This window comes from Pan paniscus, chromosome 11, assembly GCF_029289425.2.
Source record: "Pan paniscus chromosome 11, NHGRI_mPanPan1-v2.0_pri, whole genome shotgun sequence".
Taxonomy (NCBI): Eukaryota; Metazoa; Chordata; class Mammalia; order Primates; family Hominidae; genus Pan; species Pan paniscus.
In genome coordinates this window covers 2,909,675-2,927,770 of record NC_073260.2, presented here as the reverse complement: position 1 = coordinate 2,927,770, position 18,096 = coordinate 2,909,675, and the positions used below count along the sequence as shown (strand labels likewise).

The 18,096-nt window shown below is 52.8% G+C and overlaps 1 protein-coding gene across 16 annotated transcripts in view; it reads right to left on the bottom strand.

The window, feature by feature from the left end:
• Nucleotides 1-18,096, bottom strand: part of SEC16A (SEC16 homolog A, endoplasmic reticulum export factor) — a 45,556-nt gene that overhangs the window by 15,373 nt on the left and 12,087 nt on the right. For 13 of the 16 annotated variants that reach the window (XM_055117465.1, XM_063594110.1, XM_055117466.1 and 10 more), the window contains 17 exons: nucleotides 17,592-17,728; nucleotides 14,007-14,104; nucleotides 12,547-12,673; nucleotides 11,854-12,052; nucleotides 11,552-11,726; nucleotides 10,019-10,161; nucleotides 9,273-9,334; nucleotides 9,057-9,195; nucleotides 8,482-8,727; nucleotides 6,682-6,779; nucleotides 5,552-5,633; nucleotides 5,267-5,384; nucleotides 4,954-5,065; nucleotides 4,644-4,749; nucleotides 2,948-3,088; nucleotides 1,554-1,667; nucleotides 1,102-1,294 (listed from right to left, as the gene is read on the bottom strand). In XM_055117465.1, coding sequence (XP_054973440.1) covers nucleotides 1,102-1,294; nucleotides 1,554-1,667; nucleotides 2,948-3,088; nucleotides 4,644-4,749; nucleotides 4,954-5,065; nucleotides 5,267-5,384; nucleotides 5,552-5,633; nucleotides 6,682-6,779; nucleotides 8,482-8,727; nucleotides 9,057-9,195; nucleotides 9,273-9,334; nucleotides 10,019-10,161; nucleotides 11,552-11,726; nucleotides 11,854-12,052; nucleotides 12,547-12,673; nucleotides 14,007-14,104; nucleotides 17,592-17,728 — 2,290 coding nt within the window. Of the gene's footprint in view, nucleotides 1-1,091; nucleotides 1,295-1,553; nucleotides 1,668-2,947; nucleotides 3,089-4,643; nucleotides 4,750-4,953; nucleotides 5,066-5,266; nucleotides 5,385-5,551; nucleotides 5,634-6,681; nucleotides 6,780-7,330; nucleotides 8,401-8,481; nucleotides 8,728-9,056; nucleotides 9,196-9,272; nucleotides 9,335-10,018; nucleotides 10,162-11,551; nucleotides 11,727-11,853; nucleotides 12,053-12,546; nucleotides 12,674-14,006; nucleotides 14,105-15,128; nucleotides 16,737-17,591; nucleotides 17,729-18,096 lie in introns of those variants that run through there. The other 3 variants (XM_034929537.3, XM_063594111.1, XM_034929538.3) reach the window with 3 other exon arrangements.

The window sequence follows — 18,096 nt, the reverse complement described above, 5'->3', positions numbered from 1 at the left end:
CCTTTTCTAGGGGAGGGGCACTACGCTTCCTTTTCTAGGGGAGGGGCACTTGAGCAGTCAGAGCGGCACGCGGGCTCCAGGGCGCGGCCCACATGCAAGCCCACGGCGGCCGCCTGGCACAGAGCTCTGCTAGGCCCGAGTCCCCTCCTCCACGGCCAGGGGTCACACAGGCCACTCGTTCATTCCTTCATTCTTCCGACTCAACATAAAACCTGGGAGGGCTGCTGCCTACCAGCACCATGCTGGGCCCTGGATGCTTCAACAACAAAAGAAATGCTGGGTCCTCATGGGGGTCGGGACAGATGAACTGAGTAAGAAGAGAAAGCGCTAAGGACAGCAATCAACCAGGAAGTGGTAACGGTGTCTGAGGACGAAGCAGACTGGACATCAGGCAGGGAGGGTGGGCAGTGGGCCCAAATCAGGAGTGTGGCTGGTCCACAGCGTGGGAGTGGACACGGCACCAGGGCAGGAGGGCTCAGGGCCAAGCTTGGAGGGCCTGTGGCCACCGTGAGGACCCTGGCTTGTCCTCAGGTGAGATGGAGAGTCTGGAGGGTCTGGGGAAGAAGCAGGAGGCGAGCAGGAAGGAGCCGTGCTCATCCAGGCATGCGGACCTGCGTGCAGGCTGCGCTGGTGAGGTTCACTGACGAAGGAAGCCGAGAAGTGCGAGAGAGGAGGGGGCATCTGGACTTGACTCCCTGGAGCTCTGGGCTGGCCCTTCCACCGACGGGGCCGACTGGGAGAAGCAGGTTACAGAGGGGCACAGCCGAGGGCGCCGCCCAGACACGGTGCGGCGGAGGCTCCCGGAGAAGCAAGCAGGGAGGCTGAGCAGGCAGCGGGCGCTCAGGGCAGTGTCCCAGCACATGGATATTTATGGACATGGAAAGCCATGAGCCCCCCCTCCATGGGCTCATCAGGGGAGGAAGCATGGAAGGGAAGAGGGAGGAGACCAAGGAGCCCCACAACCACTGAGGTGGTGTGAGACACTGCCTCCAACAGTCCACATCTGAAAGCAGTTCTCCAGGAGGCAAGGGCGCAGGCCACGGCTCAGCCCGCAGGAAGCAGGGGCTTGTCTGAGGGCAGCAGCCGCGCACCTGGGCTCACCTGAGGGCAGCAGCCGCACGCTCGGGCTCGAGTGCTCAGGGCTCGGTGCAGGCACCGCCAGCAGAGGGTTGGCGATCCCCAGGGCTGCTGGCTGACTGAGTCCTGGCCCGTCCAACTGCTCCACCTCGGAGCTCGGAGTGCTGGGACACTGCTGCGGGAGGGCTCCGTCCTGATGCCATACTCCAGCCCCCTCCTGAGGGAGAACAAGACCCGCCCTGTGGAAGCCGCCTGTGGCCGCTCTGCAGCGCCGCCCGCCTGCCACCACCGCGCTTGCTGTGTCCCTACTTCAGGACAGGAGGCACTCAAAGCCCTTTCTGGGGAATTAGGGAATTCTCACAGGCACACGTTTGCAGTTACACTGTCTTTACAGATACATACTTTCAGTGTGGAAATGACAGGGACAGAAGCCACCTTGCCAGACGCCTCTGTGCCACCCCAAGCCAAGGCTGTACCTTAATCTGCCGCTCCACCTGCTGCAGGTGAACCAGCCACGTGGGTGCAGCCAAGGACTCCTCTTCTGGCTTCTCTTTCAGCTGGGGATCGAAGAGTCGTAACTGGGAAGCCATCTAGACACGGGCAAAAATCAGAGGCCCCTGTCACCACCGGGTGGTGGCAAGTGAGCCGTCTTCAAAATGCCCAGGCAATGCAGCTTCGGTGTTCACTGGCAATAAAGTTTAATTAGCTGCCTACATGTTTCTAGTATGTGCTTAGGTGACATACCCAGCACATGGGACGCTGGGTGACTGGGAAGTTGCTGTAGACGACCTCTTGACCCACGGGCACTGGGTTGGCAGCGCTAGGCACCCCCCTGGAACAGGCCTGGCCCGAGACTACCACCTGACCACGTGGACCTGACTCAGCAAAAGCTGGACTCCCCTGGGAATGTCTGCATGCTTTCATCGGGAATTTGGGGGATGCAGAGCGGGACAGAGGGGGCAGAACACAAGTTTGGCCCTGTGTTCATAACCACTAAGGTGGGGGATGAGCACCTAAGGACGCGTGCATGAATGACTCTCTGAACTTTGAAATGGGTCTAAAAATGTCCCTAATACATTTTTTGGGTATCCCATGAGCACGTTCTCACAAATGGAACTACTGACAAGAGGTGAAGATCCTGGTGCAACACGGGCGCCTCCCATACTCTCTTGTCAGTCATGCCGCCTCTGTTTTACAGGCGAAGAAACTGAGGCCTGCAGCAGTACAGCCAGGACTCAAGCAAAGGCTGCTGGACTCTGGACACTTAAGCTATCAACCACCAGACTAAATTGCCTCAAAATAAGAATATCCTGGCCGGGCGTGGTGGCTCACGCCTGTAATCCCAGCACTTTGGGAGGCCAAGGCAGATGCATCCATCACTTGAGGTCAAGAGTTTGAGACCAGCCTGGCCAACATGGTGAAACCCCATCTCTACTAAAAATACAAAAAATTGGCCAAGCGTGGTGGCAGGCGCCTGTAATCCCAGCTACTTGGGAGGCTGAGGCAGGAGCATCACTTGAATCTGGGAGGCGGAGGTTGCATTGAGCCGAGATCGCACCACACTGCACTCCAGCCTGGGTGACAGAGTGAGACTGTGTCTCAATAAAAAAAGAGTATCCTACAGACAGTTCCTTCTGATTGTGAAACTCGCTGCCAAGGCTCTGTGCTGGCACACGGTGCCTGAGAGTCCCCAGGCTAAGACGCAAAACACGAAGCCATTCAAAGATCTTTATCCGCCCAAGAGGCAGGTTCCGAGCGCCTACCACAATGGGCGTCTGAACCATCGCTACCCCCTTGCCCGGGGGCTCTGGCAAACCCTCCTTCCCTGCAGTCAGCACAGCATCCCGAGGACAGGTGCCAGGGGCAGCACCTGCACAAGCTGGCTGATCAACACCGGGGAGTACAGGTGCGGCTGCATCAGGATGCTCTTCGCGATGGCCTCACAGTAGTGGAAGGCTTGCGTGGCCAGCCCCATTTCCGCCAGGCGGCAGGAGTAGATGAACTTAAACACCTGAAACGACAGAAGCCTTGCTGCCCCGCGGCTCCCCCGCGTCCGAGCATCGCCAATGGACAAAGCCTTGTACTGCCCTGAGGCTCCCCTGCATCCGAGCATCGCCCTGTGAGCTGTGAACTCTTCTGGACACTTCACTCATCATCGTCTCCCACCCACCACGCCCGCTGACCACAGTCCTAGTCCCTGTTCCCCAAGGGATTTCAAGAGCAAAGTAAACGACTAAGCTGGTAGGAAACTCACTCTGCTTTCCCCCCAACCCCTTTCATGGGGCCACTCGGCTCTCACGGTCACAACGCCCCAAGAGCGCGGCACTGAGACCACTGCCTTCCGTGTAGCTTGAGCTGCTCCACAGACATTCTCTAGATACTTCATTCTTTTTTATTTTTTTTGACAGGGTCTCACTTTGTCACCCAGTCTGGAGTGCAGTGGCACAATCACAGCTCACTACAGCCTCAATCTCCTGGGCTCAAGCAGTCCTCCCACCTCAGCCTCCGAGTGGCTGGGAACACAGGTGCATGCTGCTACGCCTGGCTAATTTTTGTTTGTTTTTGTTTTTTTTTTTTTGTAGAGACAGGGTGTTATTATGTTGCCCAGGCTGGTCTCTAATTCCTGAGCTTAGGTAATCCACCCACCTTGGCCTCCTAAAGTGCTGGGATTACAGGCATGAGCCGCCATGCTCAGCCGCTCATGTATGTTTTATAGACACCACCCCCACACTGCATCAGAGAATACCGCCCTCAAATATTAAAAATAGCTCGTACGGCCGGGCGCGGTGGCTCACGCCTGTCATCCCAGCACTTTGGGAGGCTGAGGTGGGCAGATCACAAGGTCAGGAGATCAAGACCATCCTGGCTAACACGGTGAAACCCCATCTCTACTAAAAATACAAAAAATTAGCCGGGCGTGGTGGTGGGTGCCTGTAGTCCCAGCTACTCGGGAGGCTGAGGAAGGAGAATGGCGTGAACTCGGAAAGCAGAGCTTGCAGTGAGCGGAGATCGTGCCACTGCACTCTAGTCTGGGTGACAGAGCGAGACTTGGTCTCAAAAAAAAAAAAAAAAACTCATACAGGCTGGGTGCGGTGGCTCACGCCTGTAATCCCAACACTTTGGGAGGCTGAGAGAGGATGACTGCTTGAGCCCAGGAGTTTAGGATCAGTCTGGGCAACACAGTTTTTTTCTACAAAAAATAAAAAAAATTAGTGTGGCATGGTAGTGCTGCTTGTAGTCCCAGCTACTCTGGAGGCTGAGGTGAATCACTTGAGCCTGGGAGTGATCAAAACAGTGCACTCCAGCCTGGGCAACAGAGTGAGACCCTGTCTCCTTTAAAAAAAAAAGCTCATGAAAATAATTGAAATCAAATGCAAACGGAAAGCCTCAATTCAATGGGATCTTGTTTCTTAGCATTTTAGATCAAATGTCTTCTCAAGATCCTCCCCCAAAAAACTCACATCATTTTTTTCGATACCAATTCAAACAATCTAAGTAGCCAAAAGCTTGTTAGCACTGAGTGTCTGCCCAGCCATGACAGCTGCAGGCTGGCAGCACCTGCTTACCTGGAAACTAGGCAGGGGGCAGGTCTGGGCACCCAGGGACTGGGCGTACTCATAGGCTTCCGTCCTCTGGATTGCTTCGTTGGTTGCGAACTTTAAGAATGGCAAACTGTAGAGGAAGTGAATTATTTTGATGTGGAAAAAATGGCCAATTATTGGCATAGTCAACCTTGGAGCAAATCATCCAGAAGTGTGTCCCACCACGTGACAAATAAAGACATGATTCTGGCCATTTCTGAATTCACTAAAGGAGAAGGATTTTGTTTTACTTGGAAAGGAAAACTTACAGGACTACACTGACTTGGTTCTTTACCTGTGATTGGATCCGATTAAGACAAGCTTTGTAGTTTTCTTCGTGTAAACACCAAATCCCGCCTGGGCCATGAGGTAGCAGAAGTGGGCCGCATCCAAGAGGCCCCTTGAAGCTGCGGAGAGACGACACCACACACAGGGGGCGCTCAGCGACCGGGAGCGCTTGCAGAAGTCAAGGACGCGCACAGAAGGCACCAGAGACGCCAGCCGGACCGAGAAGGCCGGGTTCTGGTGATTTCTGCCAACACCACAGACAACCGGGCCTTCGACGCTCCATCCGCGACGCCCAATGCCCATCTCCACCCCTGACCTACCCAGAGTGTCGCCCATGGTAGCCATCGTCCTGGACTCGACGTCCATGTTGTTGTTCAAGTTGGACAAGACCATGGCGAGGTGCGGCCTCCAATCTCCCCATTTCTCGTCTCCACAGCACTAACATGAGGAAAAACAAAACGAAGCCTCATCCCCGGAAGCCAGTGCCATTTCAATTCCACACAGCTGGGCTCACCAGGCACCTCACGGCCTGTGACAGCGTCACCCACGAGCAAACTCCACACAGGCAGTGGAGCCTGTGCAAGCCACCAGGCAGTGCCACTCACCGTGGACGCGGCAGGCATCCGCCCGGACATGAGCTGGTAGACTGTCTGCAGAGGGTCGTTGATTGGGAGGCTGTTAGCAAACCTAGGCAGACATAAACACAGAAAGACCCCATGCTGGCTCAGCTAAAAGAAAAAAGCCGGCCGGACATGACGGCTCACGCCTGTAATCCCAGCACTTTGGGAGGCCAAAGTGGGCAGATCACCTGAGGTCAGAAGTTAAGAGACTAACATGGAGAAACTCCATCTCTACTAAAAATACAAAAATTAGCCGGGTGTGGTGGTGCACACCTATAATCCCAGCTACTCAGGAGACTGAGGCAGGAGAATCGCTTGAACCCAGGAGGCAGAGGTTGCAGTGAGCTGGGATCATGCCACTGCACTCTAGCCTGGGCGACAGAGCAAGACTGTCTCAAAAAAATAAATAAATAAAATAGTAATAAAATAAATTTTTAAAAAAATCAGCCCTAAGCCCTCTGATGTAATGATTAGACTTATATTTCACTTAGGCAAAGTACACACATCTCAATATTTTATTTTTCTTTCTTATCTCAATATTAAAAAAAAAAAAGCTGTAAAAGATAAGGCCAGGTATGGTGGCTCACGCCTGTAATCCCAGCACTTTCAGAAGGCCAAGGCGGGCAGATCCCTTGAGGCTAGGAGTTTTGAGACCAGCCTGGCCAACATGGCAAAACCCACCTCTACTAAAAATACAAAAAATTAGCTGGGTGTGGTGGTGGGTGCCTGTGGTCTCAACTACTTGGGAGGCCAAGGTGTGAGGATCACTTGAACCTGGGAGGCAGGGGTTGCGGTGAGCTGAGATCGCGCCCCTGCACTTCAGCCTGGGCACCAGAGCAAAACTCAAAATTTAAAAAAAGCTATAAAAGATGAAGACTGACGAATTCACTGAGATTTTACATGAAGTACTAAAAACCATGCAGTTAATTAAAAACTTTTTAAGCTCTCCACAACACAACCCAAGGAAGCCTCGAGGCCAAGGAAGCCCGAGTTCGTGTGGGAGCACAGCACAGTCAAGTGAGATCCGCCTGCCGCCTGCCCCCAGGGTGCGGACGCCGCGTGCTACAGGGAGCCAGCAGGGCTCGCCACTGGACCAGGCCACTGTGGGACTGTACCTGGTCATGACTCGGGCGTGTGTCCGGCTGTCCATCTTACTTGCAAGTAGCAGAGCGTGACCCCACAGGCCATTCTTCATTGCAGACTCCAAAGCATCCTGAGAAAGGCATTTCAGGGACCTTGGTGGGTTATTGGCGGCACTCACGTGACATGAGTCAAGACAGGCGACAGGCCATGTGTCCTCACGCAGCAGCAGATACACAAACAACCCAAAGGCCTCAAAAACACACTTATTCACCATTTGGAGACTAAAGACACGTAGCGATTCATTATTTTCCTGAGTTTCAAAGTCCCCGTGGTAGTGGGTATTTGTAGATATTTGCTGCTTTTATCCATTTTCAGCATAAAACACAAGCACGCTAATCACAAACAGGGCTAACCACGCAGCGCTGCCCACCACGCCGCCCCATCCACTGGGAAACACACTCGAGTCAACTCCCCAGTTCTAACAGGAGGCCTCCGCGAATATCCTGTCAACACGGACAGTGACTCCAGTAAGGCAGCCTCCCCTTTCACCAAAATCATCCAGGGCATAATTTAGAACTTCTGGCTGGGAGGCAAAAATGTTACAGTAGAGGAAGATGTTAATAAAAGCTAACAGGTTACATGACTTCAATCAGTTATAAAACATCCATAATAGACTCATACTGATCAGGCCGGGCGCGGTGGCTCATGCCTATAATCCCAGCACTTTGGGAGGCCAAGGCGGGCGGATTGCTTGAGCCCAGGAATTCGAGACCAGCCTGGCAACATGGTGAAACCCCGTCTCTATAAAAAAAAAAAAAAAAAGTTAGCCAGGCGTGGTGGCATGCAGCTGTAGTCCCAGCTACTCAGGAGGCTGAGATGGGAGGATCACTTGAACCCAGGAGGTCGAGGCCGCATTAAGCTGTGATCACGCCACTGCACTCCAGCCTGGGCAAGAGTGAGACCCTGTCTCAAAAAAAATTAAAAATAAAAAAATAAAAATACTGGTCAAATATGCCCTTTCTGAGTTTATCATGATATAAAAGGACAGAAAACTCTCAACCTATCCCATGTCTCTGCTGTTCAGGGCCACACATGTTTCTGAGACTGGCCTCTCTCCTGCTTAGCACATCCAAAGCAAACATCATGCACCCTAGACAGCCCCTCCTGTGCACAGTGTCACTGCTGCAGTCACTATGGACCCCCCAACCCCACTGTCCCAGAGCAGGCTCCTGTCTCAGGCCCCCCGCCTGCCCCAGTCCCCACGCTGCTGTGACCCCAGTCACTGGACGCTACACGCACTGGCTGCTCTCCTGCCCGTGGCCTTTCCATGCACTGCGCCTCTGACAGGTTCAGTGCGCCCTCCCAACTCCCAACGACTTCTGGGCTGTGGACTCGAGCCTGACTTTGTGAGAATGCCACAACTTGTGTCATGCACATTTCATCCGAGATTTGGCACACACAGCAGGGGCACGGCCTGTGCTCAACATGTGCATTTATCGAATGACTGAAAATTTAATCTGCAGGTCTCCAACACTGGAAACAGTTAGAAGGAAACCAACATTAACACCTCCAGAAGGATGGCATACAAGAGTCAGGCATCGTTCAGGAAACAGCAAGACCCGAAGCCCCACACTGCAGCGCGGATGCTCCCAAGAGGGGGCCGCGTCCCTCCCCGAAGGCTGCAACCCCGCACCAGGCCCGACCCACTGGACACGTACAGGCGCGGATGCTCCCGAAAGGGGGCCACGTCCCTCCCCGAAGGCTGCAACCCCGCACCAGGCCCGACACAGCGGACACGTGCAGGCGCCAGGTGCCATGATGTGGAGGCGCACCTTCTTACGGCCATACAGCAACAGCTCCCTGAACCTCTCGGTCTCTCTCTCGAGCGAGCTGGCGGCAGCCGCCGGACCACCAGTGAGGAAAGAGAGCTGGGCCTCACCAGACTCCTCCTCTTCCACCTGCTCCACTGCCTCATTTGTGAAATCAATCAGGTTTGCTTCATTGGGCGACTTCCCAGGAAGCCACACTGTTCTGTGGTCTCGTAACAGAAGCTCCGCAATGTCGGTCCCTACCACGGTCTGTTTGGGTCAACAGGAACAGGAAGGAGAACATGGCTCTCAGGTGAGGACGCGTTGGACCACCACAGGCACAAAGCCCCACCCTGGACACAGCCAGACCCACAACTACCCGAAAGGCTGGCAAGGCTGGGCTGAAACCTCATCCCATCCCAACCGCACGTTCCCTCTCCCTCCCCACCCAGCCACTACAGTGTGCTTCCTAAGGGGGCCCTCGAGGCTCCCATAGCTGGCCATGCGGATCTCGCCCTGCTCCTTCGGGAGGCTGAGCATTCCCAAGACGAAATGAAGACCAGCAAGAAGAAACACTCTAGAAGTAGAAAGAAACATACCCCATTTTGTCTGCATAAGAGAACAATAAAATTCCAAAGAAGACTTGCAGACTCTTTGTCAATTAAGTTTTCATTCTGCAAACATCTCATAGCTTTGTTCTGTGCAAAATTAATGACATCCACTTTATGGGTGTCGTCTCTGCAGAAAGAACACACAGTGAGCAGTGATGTCTGCAAGGCTGGGCTCACAAAGAAATGCCTCAACAAGGAACATACTTGGCCAGGGGTCCCGGGAACGCCCGCATCTCCTCCTGCTCAGACGTGTGCTGCAGCAAGGCCTACGAGGAGAGGGCCGTGGGTCAGTGGCAGCCAGTGCGCAGCCACCCTTGCTGGCAGGCCAGACAACCCAGGCACGGATGCTGCCCGTGAGAGGAGAGGATGGCATGGCCCACCCGCCCCGCCCCACAGCAGGTGAAGGCTCGCTCTGTCGAGGCTGTTACATGAAACATGGCCTGTGTGGACCACAGCCATGATTTCAAACTTTATTTTAAGTAGTGAAATCCATTTTCTCTCCCCAAATACTGAGGCAGAACCCCAATACATGTGACAAAAGCCTGCAGAAGCTGCAGGAAGAGGCGCATGCCAGCCCCCGTCACCTCGGCAGCGCCGCGCACATCCACCCCACCCGCCCCCCTCACCTGGGCAGCACCGGGCCCACCCACTGCATCTATCATTGAAAAGCACCAATAAAGCAAACATCCCCAAAACGAGGACAGAAAATGCATATACAATCAAACCACGTTGAACACCCAAGGCAGACGCTTACAATACTGACTTCTAGGAGGAAAAAGATATGATCAAATAGAAGAAAAACCCTACAAATTGAAAATTCACAGGAAGAAACATTTTCCAAGGATGTATGTCCAGAGACAAGGTCTGACAATTGAAGATGACAAACTACAAAGCACAGAGTTCCCCGGGGCAGCAGAGCAGTGACGCCACGCTTCTGCGTGTGCCATTACCTCCATGCTGTGGACCTCCACCAAGGCCGGCTGTCCTTCTGAAGGCAGATTGGGAATCACTTTGATAAGCTGACCGCCAGGGCCAAACCTGGCACAGACATGAGGCACTGAAAATTTTTCAGGAGAAGTTGGTCTTGATGAAACTGCATTTAAAATAAATTGAAAAAGAAACAATCAGCTTGTCACTGTTTGATGCTTCTGAGCCTAGACTTTCAACGCACTCACACAGCTTAAATCACAGGTTAGATTTATCACGACAGACTTTCAACTCAAAAGTCGGTAATTGTTTAATATCATACTTAAAAGTAGAACTTCAGCATATGTCAGGAAAAGAAAAATGTCTGAATCATTAAGCATGAAAGCTGTTCCCTTGTACACTGAGAAAGCTCCCGCAACACCCTCTTGAGCCGCCCTGAGGCTCCTGCCACTGTGCGTGCTCCTCCCAGGCCTGGCCCACTCCCGAGCTCTTCCATTTTCACAAAATCAAATTCAGACTGCGATGACCACACAGCACCCAGCAAAACACCTCAAGCAAAAAAGAAAATAAGGAGCCAGGCATAGTGGTGCATGCCTGTAATCCCAGCACTTTGAAAGGATTCAAGGCAGGAGGGCCATCTGAACCCAGGAGACAGAGACCATGACCGTGCCACTGCACTCCAGCCTGGGTGACAGAGTGAGACTGTGTCTCTTAAAAAAAAAGAAATGAAAAAATGTTAACTGAAACAATACTTTAAGAAAGTAAGGCCAGGCACAGTGACTCACACTCTAATCCAAGCATTTTGGGAGACCGAGGAGGATGGATCACTTGAGGTCAGGGGTTTGAGACCAGCCTGGCCAACATGGCAAAACCCCATCTCTACTAAAAATACAAAAATTAGCTGTGCATGGTGGCAAACACCTGTAATCTCAACTACTCAGGAGGCTGAGGCAGGAGAATCGTTTGAACCCGAGATGCAGAAGTTGCAGTGAGCCAAGATCACGTCACTGCACTCCAGCCTGGGAGACAGAGTGAGACTCCATCTCAAAAAAAACAAAAAACAAACAAACAAAAAACTCAGCCTACCATTAAATTCTGTAACTTTATATCTTTACGTATATTTCTGCAATTTGCCAAGAAAAAGCATTTGAGCATCCTGGAAGGGAACTCTGACTGACACGCGGGACAACTGCAGGAGCGGAGTCTCCAAGGGGAATGAGCAGCTCCCTCCTGCACGCCTGCTGAGCAACGGGGTCTGCGATGGGGATGTGATCAGGGGCTGCCCAGAGCCTGGATATGAGCTGTCCTCAGAGTCACACTTTAAAACACATGTCAGGGCAGGCAGGGCAGCTCTCAGGCCTTAAACCAAACTGCAATAGAAGAGACAGCATTGGCCCGTCCTGACACGCCCTGCCTCTCGGAAGGACGGATTGGGTCAGAGCCAGGCCAGGACATCACAATTCCAATCCCAGCCCTGACTCCCGTGTTCAGATGCCGGGCTGGGTGGCCGCCCCAGTGGGGTTAGCCGGTATCCCTCTGTCCTGCTGAGCACACACCTTGCTCCATGGCAGGCCAGACGGTGTCGGCAGGGTAGCCATACTCTGGGAAGCCGGGGCCACTGCTGAAATTGCTGCGGTAGGTGCCGTAGGCAAAATCGCCGTGAAAGGAGCCTGGAGGAAGCGGGGCCTCGTAGGAACCGGCAGCCACATTGTGGCTTCTGTAAATCTGACTCTTAGAAAACAAAGCAAACGGGCAAAATCAATTCCCCAGGCACAGCAGTAAAACTTTAGGTACGCTGCAAACAGGATGGTGGTTCTAAACACAACTGTCCGCGTGTCTGTGAGGCGCCGCCGCGCACCTGGTGTGAGTGGGAGCTGAGGCTGCTGCGGCGGCTGGCCAGGCTGTGTGCGCTGTGCAGGCTCCGTGCCGAGTGCTCGCTGTGGAGGCTGCGCCGGTCCACCTCTTCCCCATAAGGGTCTCTGTGCGGATCGGGGTCATCGTCAAAACTCCCCGTGAAGCGAGGATCGTACCTCCAGTTGTTGTCACGTTTCTCAGGCCTAGAGGAAGCCGGGGGACAGAGGCAGAGGAATGGGAGTGCAGGAGGCCCCGTCCCCATGTGCCACGCAGCTGCCCAGGAGCCGAGACCGAGACCCCTGGGGCCGAGGCACAACACAGCACACCCGACACTCAGGGCCCTCTGACGTGCAACGTTAGAGAAGTACTGCGAATGCGTCTCCAGTGTGGTCACTTCTCTGGGCTGCAGGGCGCGACCGGTAAGAAGGGACGATGAGAAAGAGTGAGCCCCATCTCCCAGGTGCTCCCAGAGGTGCTGAACAGTCCTCTTGCTGAGGCCAGTTCTCCTCTAACAGTCCAAGCTGGGAACCCTGGGAGGGTCTGCTCCCTCCTTCCTTTCAGACAGGGACCAAAACATCAGGCAGATGCTCACCCAAACTACCACAGCTCTTTGTTAAAACCCAGACATGAGGGCAGAGAAGCACTGGCGCGCCCTGGCTGCCCCCAGCCTCTGCCTCCCCAGGGGTGCTCCACCAACCTGTCCCCGAAGGCAGAGTGCTCTCTCCTGTATGCGTCATACTCTGCATCACACCAATACCTCCGGTCATAGGTGCGGGGGTCCCTGACTCTAGCACTGTAGTGGTAACGATCCCAGTGACCTGGATCTGTGAGCAAGGAATTAATGATTAATACAGTAACATGCAAAAGAAGAAATGCCTCAGATATCACTAAAGAAGCGACACCACCCCAGGACTTCATGCTCTAAGGACTCCTCGAGAAACCCAGCTTCTCTCCTGGAAACCAGCACGACACCAGGAAGCCATGAGATCTGGAGGGCCCTAGCTACCTAAAGGCAACTGGCCGATTTTTCTCTCAATACAAGTGTTTTAGATTAAAAGGAAAAAATATTTTTAGAAAAGGTGCCAAAAGATTTCTTTATTAAGTCCTTTTTCTTCTTCTTTTCTTAAACAGAGCTGGGGTCTTACTATGTTTCGCAGGCTGTTCTTGAACTCCTGGGCTCAAGTGCTTCTCCCACACCTCGGCCTCCCTAAGTGCTGGGATCACAGGTGTGAGCCACTGTGCCCAGCCAGTTCTCTGTCACGGTTGCTGCTTTTGACTAGTTAATCCCCTAACTGTAAATTTTACTACTATTTCTTCTCCTTAATGTGACTCATAAGGTTTTCAAAAATAATCTCAATATTAAAAGGTTACTTTAAAAGGGCTCTAAACAAACTGGATATACCATTTTCAGCAAGTGTTTTTAGCAAGTATTAAGAAAAAGTTCTTAAAAGGTCTTTTATCATCTTTTCTAAAGATGTCTTTTCTTTTTTAAATTTATATTTAAAACAGGTGCAAATATCAAAGAGGATATTTGATACGTGTCAAGGGGATTCAGGGCCCAGAGCACTAGAGGCCACAGCCAGGGCAGGAGTGACCGGAGGAGGCTCTTCCCGGGGACATGGCCACTGTGCTGCACACACTGCATGGAGGACAGATGTGGCTGCAGCTGGACGTCGCCAGGGAGCACCCAGGTCGCTGCCCGGTGGGCGTGGCCCATGTCCACACCGCCCCAGGCAGCAGCTGCCAGCCTCCTGTGGTCAGGAGTGTGGGAAACACGGCTGGTGGGACCGAGGAGATGGTTTTTCATTTCACTTCCTTTTCATCCGTTTATGTTTACGAAGGCACATGTGGACACAGCAGCTCTCGAACTGCTGGTTATGTTCCACTAGAAAATCAGAGAAATCTGCCAATATGACAAAGATGCATTCATGCTAAGATTAAGATGTAATTTAGTAATGAAAAATATCAATATAATTATTTCCAAATACAAAGTATTTTCAACTATTTTGGCTTTTGGGCAAAAACATAAAGAGATTAATAAAAGGGGACATTTCCTGGAAGTCACCAGCAGGTGCTGGCTGGCCAGCGCTGCATGTCATCAGTGTCTTTTGCACAAGGCGCCTGCTAAGGCCAGCTGCTTGGAGTTCTTTGACATACCTCCATAATCGTACTGGCTGGAGTAATAGCTTGCATAGTAATCGCTCTGACTGCTCCATCCACTTTTGGAACTATAGTATCCTTCAGGATATCCTTGCCTGAAAAAACACACAGTGCTGTTAAAACACAAATTACCTATTTCTTAAAGTGTGACATCAGCCAATACAAATCATTCCCAAAGCAATGAGCATTCATCAAAGCACTTTGGTTACACAGAAATTCCAATTAGAAGATTCAAAACAGTAGCAAGGATGAGACTGTGGAATTTCCCACCATACGGCTAATTCAAATTCATCTTGGTAAAATAACTAAGAGCCGTTCGGCTAAAAAGAACTGACCCTTTTTGTGTTCTCATTGCTGTAGCCTATAAAAGTCAATGCTAAAATAAGTCCTAGAATTTTTGATCTTATGCTCAGTAGAGGACAAAATGGACTGAGCTTTTTTTTTTTCTTGAGACAGGTTTCACTCTGTCGCATAGGCTGGAGTGCAGTGACATGATCTCAGCTTAACACAACCTCCACCTCCCAGGCTCAAGCAATCCTTCCACCTCAGCTTCTGAGTAGCTGGGACTACAGGCACGCGCTACCACACCTGGCTAATTTTTTATATTTTTCCTAGACATGGGGTTTCACCATGTTGCCGAGGCTGGTCTCGAACACCTGGGGTCAAGCGATCCACCCACCTCAGCCTCCTAAAGTGCTGGGACTGCAGGAGTGACCCACAGTGCCCGGTCTCACTGAGCCATTCAAACCAACCTAAAATGCCAGTTTCACAGCCTCAACCCCAGACCACTGGCTGTTGGTGCTCCCTGTATGCGCGCAGGGTACCCCCGTCAGAGCCCGTGTGTGTGCTCCTGGAGCGCGATTCTAACGGCCCCACCTCCCCCTCAGGTCTCCTGGAGCTGACGTGGTGTCAGATTCCTACACGTGCCCCAGAAAGGCTGGTTTTGTAGACCAAGCCATGATCCTGACTCTCACTACAGGAAAAGCACAAGTTAGTACAATGATCAAGTATCAGACCTACTGGTACCTTCAAGATTCTTGAAAGGCCAGCCTGGTAAACACAGTGAGACCTTGTCTCCATAAAACAGTAAAAAAATTAGCCAGGCATGGTGGCACACACCTGTAGTCCCAGCTATGCAGGAGGATGAGGCAGGAGGATGGCTTGAGCCCAGCAGGTTTTAAGGCTACAGTGAGCTATGACGGCACCACTGCACTCCAGCCTGGCTAAAAGGGTGAGACCTAAAAAGACTCTTGAAAGGATGTAAGAGCATTTTATAATTTTCATACAATATTTAATTTTTAAAACGTGACCCTTCCCATGCCCCTTCAGGAGACATCACGGGAAACACACCCGCCGCTGAGGTTGGCTGCTCGGCTGGCGCAGCACCTCTGCATGAGACGGGGCTGCTGCTGGGTGGTATGGGGCCCGGCCCACTTGTCCCCCTACATCCAACTGCTCAGCCACAGTAACGAGCCCTGCTGACCGACAGCCTGAGTGGCCACTCTAAGGTCTATTACATTCGTGTGGGCCACAGCAGGTTCTGGAGAAATTATCTGACTTGGGGTTTCCAAGGAGCCGCCGTGTCCTCAGCCGACCTTTCCAACCCCAGTCATTCATCAGGAGCAACACAGTCTCAAAAACAACAAGGCTAAGACAGGCAGTGCCTGCGGGGATCTGACCACACCAAGCCCAGAGAGTTGAGTCCATGCCACGCACAAGCGCGGAGGCTGAACAAACATGCAAGACGTGTGCTCCCCAACCAAAGCGGGGGAAGGAGCAGAAAGGATTCCCCAGAGCCTGCGCAAGCCAGGGCTGAAGGCAGCCGCAGGATCCGAACACAGGAAGGAAGAGTAAGCCTGTGGATCTGGTGACAAAGCCACTCCTGTGGTGACCTGACCCTGCCTCTGGTGAGAGGCCTTCTCCGTAGCACGAGCCACCACTGGCCTCTCAGAATCGGTTCCTAGGTGAGCCTGGCAGGGCGGCCAGCAGCAGAAGGAAAACGGAACAGTGAGAATGCTCCCTGGCTGTCTCTCCTCCGTGCTCTCGCCTCTCAGGGCCTCTAGGAAACACCTGTCTGCTCACCCTCACCTGGAGCTGGAAGGCTTTGAATCGGAATATGATCTTAACTTCAAACCCCGCTTCCCAGGTGACAGGGTGACACACAGTAGCTCAAATCCTGGGAATTTTCTCACAATTACAGCCTCCAGAGAGGTGAAGCCTCACAGTGACGCCTGCTTCACAAAGCACCTCCAACATCCAGCTGCACACCGCCCAGTGTATGCCCTTGGAGCCGAGTACACCAGGGCCAGTTGCGTGGGCAGAGGTTCACAGACAGAGCCTTTGTCTTTAGGTAAGCTCCTAAAAACCTCCAATAAGCACGAGGAACCTTTCAAAAACAAGTGCAGGTACAAAGTCTTCATTAATGAGTAGCTTTTTCTCTATTACCAAGTTTAAGAAGCAATATCCCCTTGCGGGAAGCCTCTACCTGTGAGACAGTCTCTCTCAGATCTCACAAGGAGCAAGTGCAGCTAAGGCCCTGGAAGGCGCAGCCTAGCACGGTGGCCAGGACCACGCCCACCCCTCGCAGGGCTCTGTGCACCTCCCTGAGTGGAGATGAAAATCAACAACAGCCTCCTCTGCTCTAGGGCCCAGGAGGACTCTGACCTGGCTTAAAGGCCTACTCAGCTGAAGGCACAGTGCCACAGGTCTTTCCAAACCCCTCTTCTGTAATGGCAAACAGAGGAATGGCTGGCCTTCAAGCAGAGGCGGCAATGTCAAGGAGAAACATAGGCTGGCCGGGCGCAGTGGCTAATGCCTGTAATCCCAGCACTTTGGGAGACCAGGGCAGGAGGATCCCTTGAGGCCAGGAGTTCGAGACCAGCCTGGCCAACATAGTGAGAACCTCGTCTCTACAAAAAAAAAATGAACAAAATTAGCTGGGTTTGATGGGGCATGTCTGTAGTCTCAGCTCCTCGGGAGGTTGAAGTGGGAAGATTGCTTGGGCTCAGGAGGTCAAGGCTGCAGTGAGCCAAGATGGCACCATTGCACTCCAGCTTGGACAACAGAGTGAGACCTGCCTTAAAAGAAAAAAAAAAAAGAGGAAACACAGGCTTTCAAGCCCTGCTTTCTGTAGCCAGACTGACAGGTCTAAGAATTAAGTCACCTCTGTGACCAGTCCTCCCAGGCCTCCGGAGACCGGTGAAAAGCTGCCGTGTCTCTGGGGAGCCTGAACACCTCATTAGCAAATGGCCGGACCAACAGACGTGCCCCGGCCAGAGGGGCTCACAGACAAGTCAGAGGCTGCTTCTCTGCAGCCCTGAGCAGGGTCTGGCCCCAGTAGGGGTGGCGCCAAATGCTAACTGACCAGCGCAGCTAATGACCACCTGGGGCAGTGTTTAATTTCATTTAAAAACACACCCTACAATTTGTCCATACCAAGAAAATGTCAACATATGTTAGATAAGTTTGTATAATTCTTGAGAAATACAGAACTTTTTGAGTCACTAAATTATCCCCATAGCAAGCAACACAGACATGGGTCTGAGTATGACAGAGAGGCAGCCAGGGTGGGCGCGGCCGCACCTGGGAGGTGGCCGTTCCGAGGAGTGGCTGGCTCGGGAGCTGGGCCGCTCGGGCTCGGGATAGCGGTAGTTCTCGGCGTAAGCAGACGCGGCACTGTCATAGGGCCTGTATCGAGGCTCATAGAGGCTGTAGACATCCTGTGGGAGGAAGCATTTGGGCAGGATTAGACACCAATCAAGAGCAAGCTCGTCCAACAGCCAGCCTGAGCTGGAAACATCGCAGAGGGCGGGCAGCATTCGATACCTACCAAGAGCAAGCTCGTCCAACAGCCAGCCTGAGCTAGAAACATCGCAGAGGGCTGCTCTCCAGCAGGACTGAGCGTGGCCCTTCCCTCATACACAACCACACAGACCTCCAAAGCACAGCCACACCCACAGGCAGCAGGGTATCCTAAGACCCACAGCCCTGGCCCTGTTCAGGAGACCCCTGGATGGACCCAGGGCACCCGCATGTCAGCAGACAAACCCAGGGGGCTGTGGCGACTTCTGGAAGGGGCTGTTAGGTT